General features: G+C 34.6%; 2 protein-coding genes across 7 annotated transcripts; one reads left to right on the top strand and one right to left on the bottom strand.

Moving 5' to 3' along the window:
• LOC109726273 lies at positions 9109–10143 on the top strand. The gene has a single exon (XM_020255784.1). It carries the CDS (start codon positions 9271–9273, stop codon positions 9655–9657), a length of 387 nt encoding a protein of 128 aa, XP_020111373.1. The 5' UTR covers positions 9109–9270; the 3' UTR covers positions 9658–10143.
• Positions 12550–17898, bottom strand: LOC109726860 (serine/arginine-rich splicing factor 4-like). Of its 6 annotated transcripts, none has more exons than XR_002220646.1 (4): positions 17775–17898; positions 14354–16211; positions 13679–13927; positions 12550–13556 (listed from the first exon to the last, which is right to left on the bottom strand). XR_002220646.1 is itself a non-coding variant. In XM_020256680.1 (3 exons), the coding sequence occupies exon 2, from the start codon at positions 16209–16211 to the stop codon at positions 14478–14480; it is 1734 nt and encodes a 577-aa protein (XP_020112269.1). In that variant the 5' UTR covers positions 17775–17898; the 3' UTR covers positions 12550–13927; positions 14473–14477. The 6 variants fall into 6 exon arrangements, 2 of the variants coding, with proteins under 2 accessions (XP_020112269.1, XP_020112268.1); XR_002220645.1 differs by having other exon boundaries at positions 12550–13261; XR_002220647.1 differs by having other exon boundaries at positions 12550–12890.

Genomic DNA, 18607 nt, shown 5'->3' with positions numbered 1-18607 from the left:
AAGGTTGGTGCTTTGAGAGTATTCCACCAAATTATTATATATACTATAATATATACTCCAATTTAAAACAAATTAGAAATGAAAGTACATTTGGTCTCAGTTGAGATAGAAGCACTAGTCGAATAAAGAGCATTAATCCAATTCCTCTTTATAGTTTCCAAATGATGTAATTCCCGTGTTTTTCTACATCAGAATATCAGATCGATCTCAATGGTTCGAAAATATAAATATAAATAAATATAAATATATATATAAATACAATAAATGGTAGGGTATACGACTTGAAATTCAAGCAAAGACAGGTAGGAATAGTTTACCTACTTAATTCAAATAAATTAATAATTATACCATTACTCAACTTTGCATTAAATAAGAAGCTAAGTCAATAAGAGGTGTCCGTTATTTGCCATCTAAGCTTTTTGACTTCTAATGCTACATTTAATCACGCCTTGGACTCGCTCGAAGAGTGACGACAAAGTTTTATGTTAATAATTAACGCATTAAGACGAGGATTAGGATTCGAATCGAGTTTTACGGTGAATACAAATCGCACGTCACGGCCTTAATACTAGCTCAAATAATACATAAAATGATGTTTATTGGATGGTGGAGAGGAAGAAGCGATTACTATTACTATTGACCCCAATTTATTCAAATAAACAAGACGAACCCAACCATATAAGTGATTAATTGATGATTAAAAGATGTTTACTCCATATTTATTCATACAAGCAACTAATAATATTCTTTAATCGAGTCAATTTTAAATAACAAGGGCATTAATAACTGTACTGGAACAATCTTCGTTGTCGTATTAGATAATATGGTCAACAAGATTATGATTTTGGTTAACGAGTGTAGTACGTGCGGGTTTACGAGCACGTAGAGACACGCACACGTGCGTACGCACGTTCCTACGTGTAAAACATAAAGAAGCACGAACAAAGTAATTTAGATTTTCTCTTCATTTGGGGGGGAGTGATTAACGGTCGGTTCAAGCATGATCATGGCATGTCTTATTAATTACTTGTTGATAAAAATTGTCTACGTTGTGTACTATAAAGCTTAGATTAAGTTGAAACCTTAAAAAGGATATATAATGCATAGCATGGGATTTAAATTTTATGTAGCATCCAATGTAGAACAGATACTAGAGAACAGATGAGAAAATTTTAGTCAAATTAGTAGACTGGTAGGATCGTTACCTCGATTGGCTTAACTTATTCTTTCCACCATGAAGCCATTATCTTCCAAGCAGGGAAATACCAACACAAACAGTTCTCATACTCTGGCCTGAGAAAAAAAAAAAAAAGTTAGAAAATTTTCCGTGAAACGCCAATACCATTTAGTATAGGTCAAAAGCCAATAATAATCTCATAGTAAGCTAGATTAATAAAATTTAACCAATTGTACGTTTAATAACTGTTTAATATGACAATAATGAATTTTTGGTGAATTTTTGCATTATTATTTGGCAATATTTGATCTGTTTGAGACATATAAGATGCTTTTCTTCGAGAAAAGTGTTTTACTTTTCTTCATATATATTAATTACCTTCAACCAAGGGGTCTTACTCACACTTTCTATATATGTGTTATTTAATCCATGTCAAACCTTTCCTTCATGAGGCAAATGCGGCGACAAATCTAGTAGTTTAACTATCAAATCTAAAAATTTAATTAATTGTTGCATATTCATGGCCCATGGGTGGAAAGAGCTACTTTTCAACAAAACCAAGGCAAAGCCAAAAAGGAGGTGGGACTTTGATGGGAGGGTATTTTGTTAATCCCTTACCCTATAGAATCCATGAACTAATCACTCCACCAATAGTTAAGCACTTCTCTTTTGAATAGTCGTATAATAAATATATCATTTGAAAAAGCTCATGAGAAATGAGGGATCTACTTAGCATTACTTTAATCAATGCCTAAACATTTTTCTATTGGCTTCTACAATTAATCCCCCTCCCTAGATCTCTCCATGAACTTGTATAGGAGACATAAAAGAGGGGCACATGGGTTTGCCCCCATGAACAACTAAATACATGTTATAAATATATATTTTCTCCACTCTTTAACCATATCATTGATTAAGTTACCTAGTGCTTGAGAAATGAGGCTAACAAGAGAGTCAAAAATCTATGTAGTTGGGCTTGAGTCGGCTACAAATCCTAATTGCCTTAAATGTTGCAATTAGAATCATGATGAATGGTGGGGAAAAATATTTAAATTAAATCATCATAGTCTCGCGCACAACGATTGCCTCGACTCGAGATCCGATAGAGTAACATTTTTATGCTTTATGTTTGAACGTAAAAGGGGCATTGATGCTCCCTCTTACGCAACCAAGGACACTTATGTGCATAATGAAATTGAGTTATTCCTCCAAATATGTTTTCAAAACATCTCCACTTTGATATTGCTCTTAATTGTGGCTAAGCTCAAAGATACAAAATCATGTGAAATTAAATGACTACATTAATTTGGTCTCAGTAGATGTTTAGAGTCGATTAATCAAAAAAGGAAAAAGGAAAAACCTATAGTAACCTTGCATCCTTGCAAAAAAAAGGTGCAACAACTCATTAAAGGAGTTGAAGCCTTGTAACCTACCTTTAGGTGAAACCTACTCAGAGCTAATACAAAAAATAAAGGCTCGTGTATCTTAAGTGAACCATACTCTACTATGTTTTGAAAAAAAATAAAATAAAATAAAAACCCACTAATAAGATTTCGATGACTAATAGAATACTAAGAATATTGTAAGTCAACATATATTAATTAGAACTAAGTATTTGCATCACCTCAATCCTCTTAGGGAGAAAAGATCCAACGGTGGAAAAATTTTAGGAGGAATTTTGCGAAAAATCCCTTATGTTGACACGAAACAAGTGACATTAATGTAAGCTTATCTCTTCCTCGTAAGAAGAAGACACCATGAGAGCTTCATGGTCGCACGTCTTGTGCTCTTCCATTAATAGACCCATTTGCATAAAATAGTATATTACTATATTTATATATATATATATATATATATATATATATATATTATGAATATTTAAGAGCCATTCAATTAAGATAAACAGAGATACATTCAATTCCATTTACTTCGCTAGCTAAGATTCTTTGGAGCTTCTGTGACATTAAATTCACCATTGAAGGGCATTTAAGTTGTGAAATTATTGAGAAGCGATCAAATCATAGACTCCGTAAAAAAATCATCTTAATTAGATAATACATACATATATATATATATATATATATATATATATATATAGAGCTAGGCTCCTATGCTTTCGAAAGTACGGAAGCCTCCGTACTTGTAAATTGTTTTCAATAATAGGACATCCGATTCGGCGATTGGTTCCGTTAGACATGATCTACGCTATTAGAACCACCTAGAAACCAAATTTCATAAATTTTTTACTTCATTTGTCTAGTAAACAAGTAGCCTCAAAATAAACGGCTGAAAATAAAAATCTCATAAAAAACAGTGACAAAGGACTCAAATTTCAAATTGGAAGTATTGGTCTTGCTATGATGTTAAGTAGAATTTTCTATTAAATTTTCATCTAATTTGGATACTTATACACCGTTGAACTTAAAAATGTGCCACATCGGCTGTTAAAATAGTTATTTTTGAGACCTTTTGATCGATTGGTAAATGATGTCAAAAAATTATAAAATTTGGTTTCTAAATAGTTCCAATAAGGTAGATTATATTTAACGGAGCCGATCGTCGAATCGGATTTCCTATTATCGAAAACAACTTATAAACACGGAGGTCTCCGTACTTTCGAAAGTACGGAAGACTTACTCTCTCTCTCTCTCTCTCTATATATATATATATATAGAGAGAGAGTCTCTCTCTCTCTCTCTCTCTCTATATATATATATATATATATATATATAGAGAGAGAGAGAGAGAGAGAGAGAGATGAGAGAGAGAGAAGCTTGAACTAGAATACTATCGATATAAAGCGAACCGTTTTACTACCGATTTGTTTTCGATGATAGAGCTTACAAATTGACGATCGGCTCCGTTAAATATGATCTAAACCATTTAAACTACTAGAAATCAATTTTTCACGCACTTTCGATATTGTTCTTTTATCCATCAAGTGACAGTAAAATGAATGACTGAAAATAGATAGCTCTTAAAAAATGAATGATAGGAGTTTTGTAATCAAGATCAAGATACAAATCTTGTTTTAAATAGTTTAAAGAATTTTCTATCGAAAAATTCAATTGATTTGGATATCTTACGCGTTAAACGAGAAAACGCCTCTTATTCGACCATTAAAATTACAAATTTGAAACCCTTGATCATTAGGCAAATGATGTCGAAAAGATTTGAAATTTTTGATTTCTAAACACTTCAAGTGGTATAGATCATGTTCAAACGGACCCGATTGTCAATTGGAAGCTCTATCAATCGCAAATAAATCGGTAGCAAAACGGCTCGTTTTACTACCGATAGTATTCAGCAAAACTCTTCTCCTCTCCTCTCTCTCTATATATATATATATATAGTGCGGCTAGTATGTTTATGGAAGCACGGAGGCCTCTGTGCTTCCAAGTTTTTTCGATGTTGGGACTTTCGAATCGACGAGCGCTCCGTTAGACTTGATCTAAAGTATTTGAAGTACCTAGAAAATAAATTTTACCGATTTTTGATATCATTTGCCTATGATCGAAGTTGCTCAAAAATCAACGGCTGAAAATAAAAATCTTACAAAATATGATGATATGACATTAAAATTTTAGAACAAAGTTATTGATCTTTTTTATAGGTATAAAAGAATTTTCTATCAAAATTTCATGTGATTTGGATATTTCTAAACCGTTAAACTTGCAACCGGCTCACCACAGGCCGTTAAAATATTGATTTGGAGCCCCTTCGATCACAGGCAAATGATATCGAAAATCGCAAATTTATTTTTCTAGGTACTTCAATAACTCTAGATCAACTCTAACGAGCCGATCGGTCGATTCGAAAGTCCGAACATCGAAACGACTTGCAAGCACGGAGCCTCCGTGCTTCATAAGCATACCAGCACAACTCTCTCTCTCTCTCTCTCCTCTCCATCCTCTCTCTTCTCTCCCGTCTCCTCTCACATTCCTCTCTTCTCTCTCTATAATATATATATATATATATATATATATATATATATATATATGAGTAGGCTGGTATGCTTATGGAAGCACGGAGCCCTCCGTGCTTCTACTTTGTTTCGATGTTCGGACTTTCGAATCGATGATCGGCTCCCGTTAAAGTTGATCTAGAGTATTTCAATACCTAGGAAATAAATTTTGTGATTTTCGTATCATTTGCTTATAGTGATCGAAGTGGCTCAAAATCAATAATTTTAATGGCCGGTGAGCCGGTTTGCAAGTTTAACGGTGTAGAAATATCCAAATCGCATGAAATTTTGATAGAAATTTTTTTATACCATATAAAACAAGATCAATAACTTTGATCTAAAATTTAATGTCATATCATCATATTTGTAAGATTTTATTTTCAGCGCGTTGATTTTGAGCCACTTCGATCACTGGCAAATGATATCGAAAAATCGCAAAAATTTATTTCTAGATACTTCAAATACTCTAGATCAAGTCTAATGGAGCCGATCGTCGATTCGAAAGTCCGAACATCGAAAACAAAGTGAAGCACGGAGCGCTCCGTGCTTGTCCAAAGCATACCTATATATATATAGAGTTGAGCATTGGTGCTTGTAAGTTTTCGGCCCTTGGATTAAGGAATGTGCGGTTAGGATGATACGGCCCCCTAGGGTTGAGTGGTTAGTTGGTTGAATAGTATAATCTAACGGATGAAAATGATTAAAAGCGTAGATTTAACGGTAAAAAATTCACAAACACCAAGTGCTTGGTGCTTTTACAAGCACCATAGCCGGACTCTCTATATATATATATATATATATATATATAGAGTTGAGCTGGATTGCTAGCGATAGCCGGTAGCAAATGAATTCTGTTGTCACTCATTTGCTTTCGATGATGGAACCCCTAAATCGACGACCGGCACTGTTTTACATGATCTATACTACTTGATGTATTTAGAAATCAAATTTCATATTTTTTCGATATTATTCTCTTATCCATCAAGTGGATAAAAAAATCAACAGTTGAAAATGAATATCCTTTAAAAAGTAATGATAAAAGTTTTGTAATGAAAATCAAGAGTATAGATCTTGTTCTAAATAATTTAAAAAATTTTCTAATCAAAATTCAATTGATTTGGATATCTTTACGTCGTTAAACAAGAAAACGTGTTATACAACAATTAAAATTACAAATTTTGAAATTCTTTGATCATTAGATCAATGGTGTCGAAAAGATTTGAAATCTAGTTTCTAGATATTTCAAGTAGTATAGATCATATTCAATGGTATCGATCGTCGATTAAGAGGCTCCATCATCGAAAATAAATGGATGTCAACGGATCTCATTTGTTACCGATAGCATTCCATCTCAACTCACTCTCTCTCTCTCTCTCTATATATATATATAATCTAATTATGTAGACGGGCATTGGAAATTATATAAATTTTTGGATAATTCCACACAAATAATAATTTTATTTATTGAACTCTTCCTTCTTTAATTAAAACTTTTGGATTCTGAAACCCAGATGTTCATGAGCTTCTAGAAAGGTTATTCATAAAAAAACCTCTAAATTTCTTTTTAAAAAAAAAAACTTTTGTTAAATTTTTTATATAAAAATATAAACCAAATGAAACAAAGCTCATTTCTCCTACATTATTTTCAAAATAAAATTAAGGATTTCCTAAAGACACCTGTGAGTTGACATTAGGTGCTAAAATCAAAACTTACACGTGAACCCGGTTCACCACGTTGTCCATGGACCAGTCCATTCATTTCTTTTTCTTTTTTTTTTTTTAAATTTCTCAATACTATCCACCCAGTGATTTAATGCTTGGTTTTTCTTGTAATTCAATTTTTATTTTAAATAGAAATAGATGGAGATTAAATGAGTGGTCCATAGCAAACATGGTGAGCTAGGTCCAGGAAATAATTTCTCCAAACTTATTTTGACACGTCGGATGCCCTAAGAGCTACCCAAATCATTTTTAAATGAGGTCTTAGTCAATGTTTTACTTATTATTAACGAGCAAGGTACTTTATCAATGCTTAATAATTAATGAACACTAGTAACTAATTAACTAAAAAATGACTCCTCCATAAAATAATATATATGTAGCATTTACTTCTCAAGATATTGTATTCCGGCGAGATTTTCTAAATTTTAGGCGAACTTTTTTCTTCACCTAAATCTTTAAGGTATTTTAAAAAAAATGTTAATATTCTTTATTTATTACTACATTTATTGTTTATACCCGAAGCTATTTTAATTAGTGATAAAACATAAATTCGAATTAAATAGGACGCAACTAAATAAGTCTAAGAGACTGAAAATATTTTAATTTTATGTATTTGAATTAAATAGGATGCAACTAAATTTGAATTAAGAACAACTGACACTACAACAGAATTAGGTTATAGCGACACATGTGTCTAAGTGTTTCATTTATGCCAAAATTTTAAAAAATATCTACTAATGTCTAAATATAAAGCCGAATCCAATAAAAAATAAAAGGTTACTCTACTCAACCCACCCAACCCAGTCTATTTGGCTCGATTACAAACAGAAAAGAAAAAACAAAGAAAAATCGATTACCATCTCCTCTTCTCCTCTCACTCATTCTACTTAAATCCTAGACGAAGAGCCCTTCCCTCTTGTCCTCCTCCGCCACCGCAGCCAACAAGGTAGAGTTCTGACGGTTGCTAGATACTTAAATAAGTGCTGCTAAATTAACAGCACTCTTTTTAGGTTATAGCGACACTCTTTAACTGTCACTATATATCTAGCGACCTCACATATAGCAACACATTTTAAAAGTGTTGGTAATTTAGCCAGCAGCACTTTTTTTGACCTATACCAACATTTAAAAGTGTCGCTATAGACCGTTTTTGTTGTAGTGTGATTATTGTCCAAATATCTGGAAAGTTGAAAAATATTGTTTGCTAGCAACTTAAAGTTTCAGAAAATAACAATTATTTCATATTTTTCTAACATAATATCATAGCAAGAGATAATTTTAATTTTATATAATTCAAGTCATGTCTTAAATCTGGTAAGTATGAGTGCTCAATATATATAAACATTAAAATACTATCGTTTTCTGCTAGTTCAAGCTTTTTACAAATAATAATTTTATGTATACATCACTTAATTAATCGAATCTAATAAATACTTTATATGATAAGATTTTTCACCGACCAGCGAAAGTGTTGAATAAATTAAGGTGGATTGCAACTATTGATTTAATTTTGTAGCCTCACTTATTAATTGCAATTTATATTTATTTCAATATCTCTTCCTAATCCCTCTCTCTACCTACACCCTTTATTTCCTTTCCCGCAATTAATTCAACTCTTTTTTGTGGTCTCATCTCTCACACTGTCCCCACTTTTCTCTCGCTCCCTCTCTTCTTCTATTAAGACTTATCTTGTTTGTTTCGTATATAATATTACGTTTCGCATATCGTGATGAGTCAGTTACGATATATTTTTTGCAGTGTGATGAGTCGGTTATGATATATTTTCTGTGGTTTTATCGGAGAACGCAGAAACATATCTCCACATACTTTTATCTTTTTTTTTTTTATTTAATAGCGTTAGATAGGATTCCTTAGTTTGGTATTGAGGTGGATCTAACGCTATTAGATAGAATGAAATTGAGAAAAACCATATAGAAATATGATTCTACGTTCTTCGATGGACCACAGAAAATATATCATAACTTACTAATCGCAATATGCGGAACACAATATTACAGGCGAATTCTCACCGCACGTAATGTAATCTTTCCACAATCCTAAACGAAGTCTATGCCTAAAAATTTTGAGAGAGAGAGAGAGAGAGAGAGAGAGAGAGATGTGTATTAAAGTATTTGTTGTGTTGTATTAAAGAAAACCAATTGACCACACCTCTCCCTTTGAATCCTTTAGTATAAATAGCACCAGGGAAGAGGCTCACCATCTCATTCCCTAGCGCATACACACAAGCCAAAAAGTACTTTAAGGAGAAGCGCTTCTCATAAGCATCTTCTCTCCTACCCCCTAAAACCGCAATTTCGACCAATTTCGAGACTATAATTCGAAAATTTTTAATTGAGAGGGAGAAAGGGTGGGGGAATCGAGATCGGAGCGCACCTGGAACGAGAGGATGAGTCGCCGGAGCCCTAGATTGGATCTGAAGCTGAACCTGTCGCCGCCCATGGCGAGGGGGGACTCGTCGAGGGGGCGAATGGCGATCGACGGCGACGGAGACGATTCGTCGCCGACGGGGTCGTCGTCGTCGTCGCCGAGCTCGTGCGTGTCGTCGGAGGAGGGAGGAGGAGCGGGGGGGCTGAGGTGGTCGAATAGCCCCGAGGCGACGTCGATGGTGCTCGCGGGGTGCCCTAGGTGCCTCATGTACGTGATGCTCTCCGAGGACGACCCCAAATGCCCCAAGTGCAAGAGCCCCGTGCTCCTCGACTTTCGCCATGGCGGGGGCGGGGGCGGAACCTTCGAAAACAATAAGAGCGCCCCGAAGAAGAATCGGAGGACCTAAATTTCAAAAAAAAAAAAAAAAAAAAAAAAAAAAAAGGGAGCTTCTAGATGTTTTTTTTTTTTTTCCGTTTTTTCTTTTTCCTTTTGGTTTACTCTTATTATGCTTCTTCCTTTTGTTGCTTTTTTTTTTTTTTTTCCTTAGTTTTTTAACATCTTCAACGGGTTCATATGGATAGAGCAATTTTTTTTAAGGAACAAAACAAGTTTTTCTCTTATTACCTACCTACACACTTTAAAATTGAAATTGTTCTGTCTCTAACAAAATTTGCTCGGATTTTGTATATGGGTCGGTGAGAACTGAGAAGCAGCTTTGTTTCTCATCTCACCTTCAAAAAAAGTCCCTGAACTATTAGGGAGATTTCATTTTAGTCTCCAAACTTTGTGAAAGTTGGGAGCCTAATTGAAATTTAGTTAGAAGGTTGAGGATAACTAGTGCAGTTTATTTGAAATGTAATATTGGCTCTATTATTTTTCTTTGTTTTTTTTTTGAATGGAGAATGGATGGTCAACATTTGATGTGCTGCGATGAAAAGTCAGCGTATAATATCTACTACTATGTAAGTTTGGTGACTTTTCTCAAATCAAAGGAGCCTATATGATATTGTTTTTAGATTATAAGAATAGATTAGTCAAATGATTCTGAATGCTAATGATCACGATGGTCCCTTTTTTTTGTGTCCATTTAAAATGTGCTGCGCCGGTAAAATTGTTTGAAGAAGTCATAATAGTTATCTTCTCAAAATTATTAGCATCGCATATACAGACTAAACTTGAAAACTTCAAATTGGATCTTCTCATCCCATGATTACTGTTCTATTAATAATATCAAGCACTTAGTGTTACTAAATTTTCGGCTCTTAGATGAAGGTATGTGGAGTTGGATTGATAGTGGTTCTCTATAGTTGAGTGAATGATTAGTTGAATAGTGTGATATAACATGTGAAAATGATCAAAATGATAGATCTAACAACTAAAAACTCGATAGTACTAAGTGCTTGATACTATCGATAGTATAGTAGCCAAACTATATATAGAGAGGAAAAGAGAAAGAACTAGACTACTATACTAGTAATAGCAAGCACCAAGTCATTAGTGCTAATAAATTTTCGATCCTTAGATGAAGGGATGTGTTACTAGAATCATAATAGTCCCCTAAGGTTGAGTGGGTGATTGATTGAATAATATGATCTAACGAATAGAAATGATCAAAGGGATGCTTGTATCCATACTATTACTACCACTAACTAATAAACCCTAGAGCAAATGGCAAAGAGCTTGGTGGTTGATACCCGAGACCCAAGTTCGAATCCTAGTTGATGATTCACATTTCCAGCTAAGTTTATTTCTAAATAAAATAAATGAAGCGGGTAGCGTGCTACCTATCTCTCAAAAAAAAAAAAAAAAAAAAACTAATAAACCCTAACCGAGTTGGTAGGCTCCTGGTGGATAATTTAGAAGGTCAGAAATGATACAATCTTTAGAAGAACCCAACTGAACCCAACGCTAGCCGTACACAACCTTAAGCCGTTAGTGAAGGAGTGGGATTTTCTTCCCCCAGCTTAACCGAGTTTTTGTTCTTCAACCGAGTTAGTGCGTTCTCAGTTTTTTTTTTTTTTTTCCTCCCAGGGAGATGTCTTATCCTTGTAGCCTAGTTCATCTCTCCAATGAATGAAGCGGGTAACGTACTACCTTTCTCTCAAAAAGAAAAACTAATAAACCCTGGAGGCCTATAGTTACTCCACACTAACTATATATATATATATCATTGAAAATCGCTTGAATAAGAAAATATTTACAAACAAATCTCACAATATTTTACAAACTTCACAACTCAAAAGTTAGATTTCAACTTTCAAATTATAAATCATGCTTACCTCCCTATAGTTTACACTTCTCCATCATTTAAAAATCGCCAAATTTGCTAGTTTATAAAGTATTGTAAAAATTATTTGTAAATATAACATCTATACCTATATATTATTCCTCCTAAATTTGCCACATGACAATGTTCGCTTCGTTGTTAAGTGTGGGCTCCATTTCTAACCGGCTCAACTCCACATGTTTCTCTCTTTTTTTGCTTGAACTAAACCGATTTTTTCTTTTTTTTGCTTTAATAGAACTGAACATTGTTGAGTGTGAGCTCCTTTAAATCGACCCAATTCTTTCACTTATTTTTTTCTTTCTTTGTTTAAACCGATCCTGATTTTTTTCTTTCTTTACTTGAACCGAACCAAATCAACCTGTTATATTATACCGAAAACTAGCCCAACAGCTTCACATGTTTTCAATTTTGAATCAAATTTTTCTCTTTCTTTACTTGAATAGAACCGATCACTTTCAACTTTGTACCGAATTTTACTTTTTCTTTGCTTGAACATAACCGATCACTGTCGGGTGTAGACTCCACCCCGAATCGACTTAGCGTTTTCTTCTTTTTTACTTGAACCAAATCTTTTTTTTTGTTTGAGCCGAACCATGTCATATCTCTACATTGGGTATAACTTGTTCCTCTTCCTCTTTTTTCTGCTGTTGCCTTTCTTCATCGACAAGATAAATTTCATCTCTCATCGTTGCTTATTCAATTATCATTTTCTCTTCCTTCTCATCACATGAATTACTACACTGGTTAGCCATAATTTTTGGAATGAAAAGTAATATTAAAAGAGCAATTGAATGCACCAGTAATTGAGACGGTTGAGAATAATGGCGGGATTACGTCAACATGATAAGTAATCATTTACTCCCACCTCCTTCAGCTCCGTCTCCTTCCATTGAATAGATGCACACATACACATACACACACACATACACATATAACATAATGGCCTTATAAATTAATGCAAAAGCCATCTTAAATTCCCATACGATAAGGGTGTCTTTGGTACGCGCTCTCTTATCTGAATTTTTAAAAATGCTATACATATTAGTGCGTATGGGTAATACATTTTCTTACTCCTTGTCAATTCTCTCTACATCACTATCCTAGTACGTAAGAGAGAGAGAGAGTGAAAGAGATCTAGCAATCTCCATCATCTTAGTCTTCTTCATTTACAAGAACATTAAAATTGCCAACAAAAGAAAACTGAAAAAAATGAAAAATAAAAAATATAATCCATAATCCATAATTGCCAACAAAAAGATCAAGAAGTTCTTCGTACACAAGTACAAGCACCACTACAACTAACAATCAAGATCACTTCTATGTACTCTCTAGGACATTGGTGGTCCACAAAACTGTTTATAGGAAGAACACATCAACATATTGAATTTATTCAACTAATGTTCGAAAAAGTATTTGTATGTAGAAAGCATTAACATAGCTGTATTTATTCAGATTGAACACTAACAGGCAAAGTATAAGACAAACTTCTACAAGCTATGCACGAAGCAAAGCTCTCTAAATGCGAGTTTACTAGCCGCTATACAATCTCGACAACCCATCAAACACGACCAGAAACGAATGAAGCTTCAACTAGTTTGTTTATAATCCTTGTCGAAACAGGTCTACGGGCCAAGGCATTCGTCTTATAGAGTGTTTCCTAGAGAGATTTCATATAACCATTGGGTACAAAGTGTTTATGGGCAACCCATTAAAAAGCTCTTATCTGTAGGTGACAAGAGCCATGTATCAGGCCAACAGATGAAGTTGAGCCGAAAGGGAAACACATCAATTTCTATTCTTTTCTTCAGACACGATATATTGATGAAACCAAAATGAATGGTAAAAGAAATTAAATGAGGCGGACGTATGAGATAAAGGTCATAAAGGAAGATGAGACATAACAACAAAAGATGGCATCAATTTTTTCAACAATACTCTGACACTCTTTAATTAGCATTGAATAAACAGCAATGGCATATAGAACGAGGTGCCGAAATGCAAGCAGTTTGAGGGTATCCCTATGGACGATTACAAAAACAGAAGTAAACAGAAAGTTATCTCCAAACCAACTATATATTGAAAAGTTATATCATAATAGAGAAGGCACAAAATATAAATTTCAGTGGGCAAAAGGAAATACCTTGAGGAGATCATTACATCAACTCTTGAATAAATTCCCATGGAGGATATAATGAAACCTTGCATTAGCACATGCTCTCTGAGTAATAGCATGAAGATTTTAGTAGTGCGATTAGTTTCCGGTATAAATCTCTACACAGCCTTCGTGGAGAAAATTTTTCAACTTTCTAACGCCAAAAAAATGACTCAAAATATCTAGACACTTGATTATTTTTTTAATCTCCGAGAATCGAGGCCAAGATGTCATTACCTGGTTAAGATTACAATATTAATGAGTAAAATTAATCGAAAAAATTCTGAAAGATAAGAAAGCGGAATACAGCCATCAAAATTCAAGCTCATAGAATAAAAGCAAACAGCAGATTCAGCGGAATATATCTACATCTACTTATTCGAATAGATAGCAATAGTGCTTGAAATACCTGGAAAAAGAAAAAAAATACAAATAAACAAGATAAAAAAAAAAAAGAAGAAGAAATAAACAAGATTGTTATAGGACCCTATAACAGGATTGTTATAGGATCAACTTTTGAAAACAATTAAAAGGGGCCCACTCAACAATTTCTTAAACAGCAGGAATGATCATTTCAGCAACATGATTCTGGCAATTCTTTTCATATGTCCACAGAGCGTACTCCAGTTTATGTATTAAAATAAGCATTATGAACAGTATTACCTAACAATAGAAGAGGAATTTCATGTCTAGACGAAAATTGCATGAAAAACTTGAAATCCTCAAAACTGCAAGGTTTGAGCAGATCAAAAAACAAAATAAACCAATAGCAAGAAGGTTACGATGTTCATGGAACATTTTGATTGCACTCATGTTGATTGCACTCCCACCAACCACTGCTGCTTCTTATATACGTATCCACGATACCATATTCTCTGTTTTGTTCAAGCCGTCTCGCATAATTTTCTGTAGAAATCGGACCCTTTTTACGCTGCCGGCAGTAAACAATTTCCCATGGCCACAATCTAGCAGCACCAAAATACTCCTCAGTTGATAAATCCAACTGTCCCTCCTGCGGTGTTTCCAACCCATAGTGTCTAAGAGCCAAGCACAGTTCCTCAGTTGTTAGTCTCAAAGAATTGTTTCTCTCGCATTTATCAGGCACAACAGTATCACCTTTGGACAAATTACCACATGAATGATTTTCATTATACTCAGCCTTGCATGAAAGTGTGTGCCTTTCTACATCATTTTGTGCATCATTACCATTCATCAGAACTTCCACTTGCCCACCAACGGTAGGGGGAGTTGGCTTATGTTCCAGCGAAACAGATAAAGAGAGCGATTGAGGGAAACTGGAACTTGACCTGGACCCAGACCTCGATCTTGACCTAGTCCTTGAACTTCTAGATTGAAAGCGTGATGACTTTGAAGCAGACCGCAAACGAGAGGATACTGACTGCGAGGGTGAGCGAGAAGATGCCAACTTCGATTGTGAAGAAGAGCTTGTACCTGAAGCACTTCTTTTGGACCGTGAACATGACCATGAGCTAGTTGTACAAGAATCAGAAGATCGTGAAGATCTGCAATATCTCCTTCCTCCAGTCCTCATGTTCTTGAAACCTTGCTTAAAATCTTCTTCTTCCAACCTTCTTCTTTTTCTTCGTTTGGAATCTCTTCTCAATTTGGCTGTTTCTGCAGAAATATCACTCATCTTATCTGCTCTTCCCGTTTTTTCATAAAGAAATTTCTTGCCATCATGCAAGCGTCGTGACCTTTCCCATGAATTAGGTCTAAACCTCTTCAGCATTACCTTCCTTCGATCTCTGAGATTCATTTCATATCCCCTGTGATTAAATTTGAACTCCTTGTGACGAGCTTTGATCTGTTGGCAATTACGTTTTATATGGCCAACTAATCCACAATTATAGCAGATCAGCTGAGGTTTTGAACTATCAGGCTTCGCATCAAAATACTCAATTGGGCGCTTTCCCCGCCGGTTTTTCTGAGAATTGCCACGATTTGGGGATTCATAAGAACTACCTTTCAGAAAGTTTTCGTTTTCGTTTTCATCTCTTCTTTCATAACCATGATAAGGTTCATAGCGGTCAGATTCGTTCCCATTTTCCCCCCATCGATCATTTTCGAGGGGATTGGGCTCAACTGCACCATCTTCATCTACCATCATACCTTTCAAACTTTCACTTTTATTATCTTTACTATCCTTCATGTCATCATTAATTTCGTTTGCCTCCTTATCAGGTGCATTGCCGGTATGATTTACTTCATGATTATATGTTGAAAAATCTTTTCCTTGGTAGGGTTCGTTGAATCTGGACCCCTTTGTAAATCTTTGAAAAGGCTGGGGCTGTCTGTTTGACCAATTAAGAGAAATTTGTTCCCCACAAATGATTTTCCCCCTCAGCGCTCGCAAAGCTCTCTCTGCATTAGCAATAACTTCATATATAACAAATCCATATCCATCTTTTAGCTGTACGCTGCAACGCCCAAACCTCCGGAAAGCCCGTTCAAGGTCTCCTCTTCGAGCATGAGAGGAAAGCCGACCTATATGCAAGGACATCTGCATGAAGATACAGAAAAGCTTGTTTTACATGTGTATCTCAACTAAAGAAGCAATGCTGTTTACACTAAAGGCTTGTTTGGTTCATCCATTTTGGGTATGAAATGGGAATCGGTTTGATCAAATCCGGTTAATTTTGTTTGGTTCGCATGAATCGGTTTGGAATTCCTATTCCGGACTGGAATGGGAATGGCCCATTAGCCTTCAACTTGATTCCGGTCTTCTAGCCCGGATTGAGATTTCATTCCGGAAGCCCACTAAGTTCTCGAAGTCCATGTGACCATCTCACCTTCCTTCTCTTCACCCCTTTCTCATCAAAAAAAAAAAAACCTATTTTCTCTCAAAACCCTATCCCTAACCCACATCAATAAAAGTTTTTAAAAATAAATTTGATTTTTTTTTTTGGAAAACTTATTAGAGAATAGTATTATATTTTTCATAAATTTTAAATAATATAAATTTATATTTGAGAGTAAAATTAGCATTCTAGTATCCTATAATTTTTTTAGTTTATACGAACCAAATAATGAAATGTGAATAACTCATTCCAATTCCCAATCCACAAATAAACCAAACGTCTTGGGGGAGTGGGCCATTCCAATTACCATTCCAATTCATTCTCATTCCATTATCCATTCCAATTCCACCCTTGAACCAAACAAGCCCTAAATACAGGTAGAAACAAAAAAGCCTTGTTTGAATTCAAATCGTACAGAACACAACCATTTCAGATAACAGCTGAAGTCCATGAACGATATAATTGAGACATTTTCCCAAAAGCATGTATTCAATATAAACAGCTCATGATAACGTAACCTCAGAAGTTGACTAAATAGATTAAAATTATCAAAATTATCATAAATAGCACTACCAATGGACAGAAAGCATGAAAAAAAAATAGCTACTCGGTTGAAAATTGAAACTACAGGTGAGAATATATATTTTATCAACTTATCCATCAGTAGACCAACACGACGGTTATGAAAGTGTTCAAATGAAGCTAACAACCAATGATCATAACAAATTAAAACAAATTAACACTTTTACTCCTCATTCGTAATCTATATCCTTTTCAAATTCGCATATCCTTGTCTAAACAACTGTCTAATTTTAATCTCACTCTCAAATACTTCATCCCTAAAATATATAAGGAAAATACAAGCCACGAGATTAAAATCGCATTACTACACAGCTGAATTGAACTGCTTCATTCAGGAATCTCAAATAAATACAGATCATAAAAAATAAACTAAAACTTACCAGGAAATGGTGGATTATACCACAAGAGTTCAAACTAAGTAAGAAATATCAGCATGCATTACCTTGTGATTCTTCAGAAACTTCCTAAATCACCTAAATTACGAGCAATCCATCCGAAGCTTATCAAGTAGAATCTACCAAACCCTAAACATCTAAACCAACCCGATCCAAACTAAACACTAACCGATACACCTCATTTACAGAGGAACCACACATATCCAACAAATGAAACCCTAATCTACTCCAAAATTAGCGGAAAAAAAGAGAAAAATAGAGGAGAAAATTGGAGAGGATATCTCATACTTGTTCGATGGAGGAGCAGCGAAATGAAGGAATCAATGAAACCCTAGATTGATCGCATCGTCGTTCTCTTCTCCCCCTTCGCCTCTATATCTCAGCATCGATCGATCCGAGGAGTATAAACCCCCGCGTTTCGAAATAGGAGAAAACTATTGGTGATCGTATGACAGTTGTAAATATTAGATGCGCCTGGTTCACCGAATCATTTGTAAACCGCGCCCTATTAGACCTTCATCATACATGCTTTTCAATCGAAACCGTCCAATCGATGTGGTGCACAAAAAGAAAAAAATGCACCGGGTACAGTATTATTTACTATTGGGCTTGGTGGTCCAAAAAACCCTTTAAAGCTTATAGACCCGGCCCATTAAAGGCCCATTTTGATTAAGCCCACTTAAACCCACTTAAACCCATTGAGGGCCATTAAATCCATATGCCTTATGTGAGATAAATAGTGGAATTTTAAAAGTTTTAATTTTTGCCGTTTACATTTTACAAGTTTTGATTTTGCCATCCAAACTTAAAAGTATTTACAAGATTCGTGACGGAATATTCTATTAAATTATATATATTGCTAAACTTACATTATAAAATCAAAACTTTTAAAGTTTTTATGAAATTAATTGCACTAGTTTGATTTAAATTTTGGGTTAATTGAAACCTAATATTAATTTGCATATCTCTATATCTCTACACACAACTCCCTCATTTTGCAACCACACAATGAGAAGAGGTTGACAAATAGAAGCCAAATAAGTAAACACATGGAGAAACTTCATGCACCACTAACAAACAACAAAGAGAATAAAATCCTATATATGTAGCTATTTTTTTTA

Source organism: Ananas comosus, linkage group 21, assembly GCF_001540865.1.
Source record: "Ananas comosus cultivar F153 linkage group 21, ASM154086v1, whole genome shotgun sequence".
Lineage (NCBI taxonomy): Eukaryota > Viridiplantae > Streptophyta > Magnoliopsida > Poales > Bromeliaceae > Ananas > Ananas comosus.
This window is presented reverse-complemented; position numbering and strand designations above follow the sequence as displayed.

Excerpts from the sequence above, each read along its gene's own strand:
- LOC109726860 (XM_020256680.1), bottom strand. The coding sequence starts at position 16,211 with ATGTCCTTGCATATAGGTCGGCTTTCCTCTCATGCTCGAAGAGGAGAC.
- LOC109726273 (XM_020255784.1), top strand. The coding sequence starts at position 9,271 with ATGAGTCGCCGGAGCCCTAGATTGGATCTGAAGCTGAACCTGTCGCCG.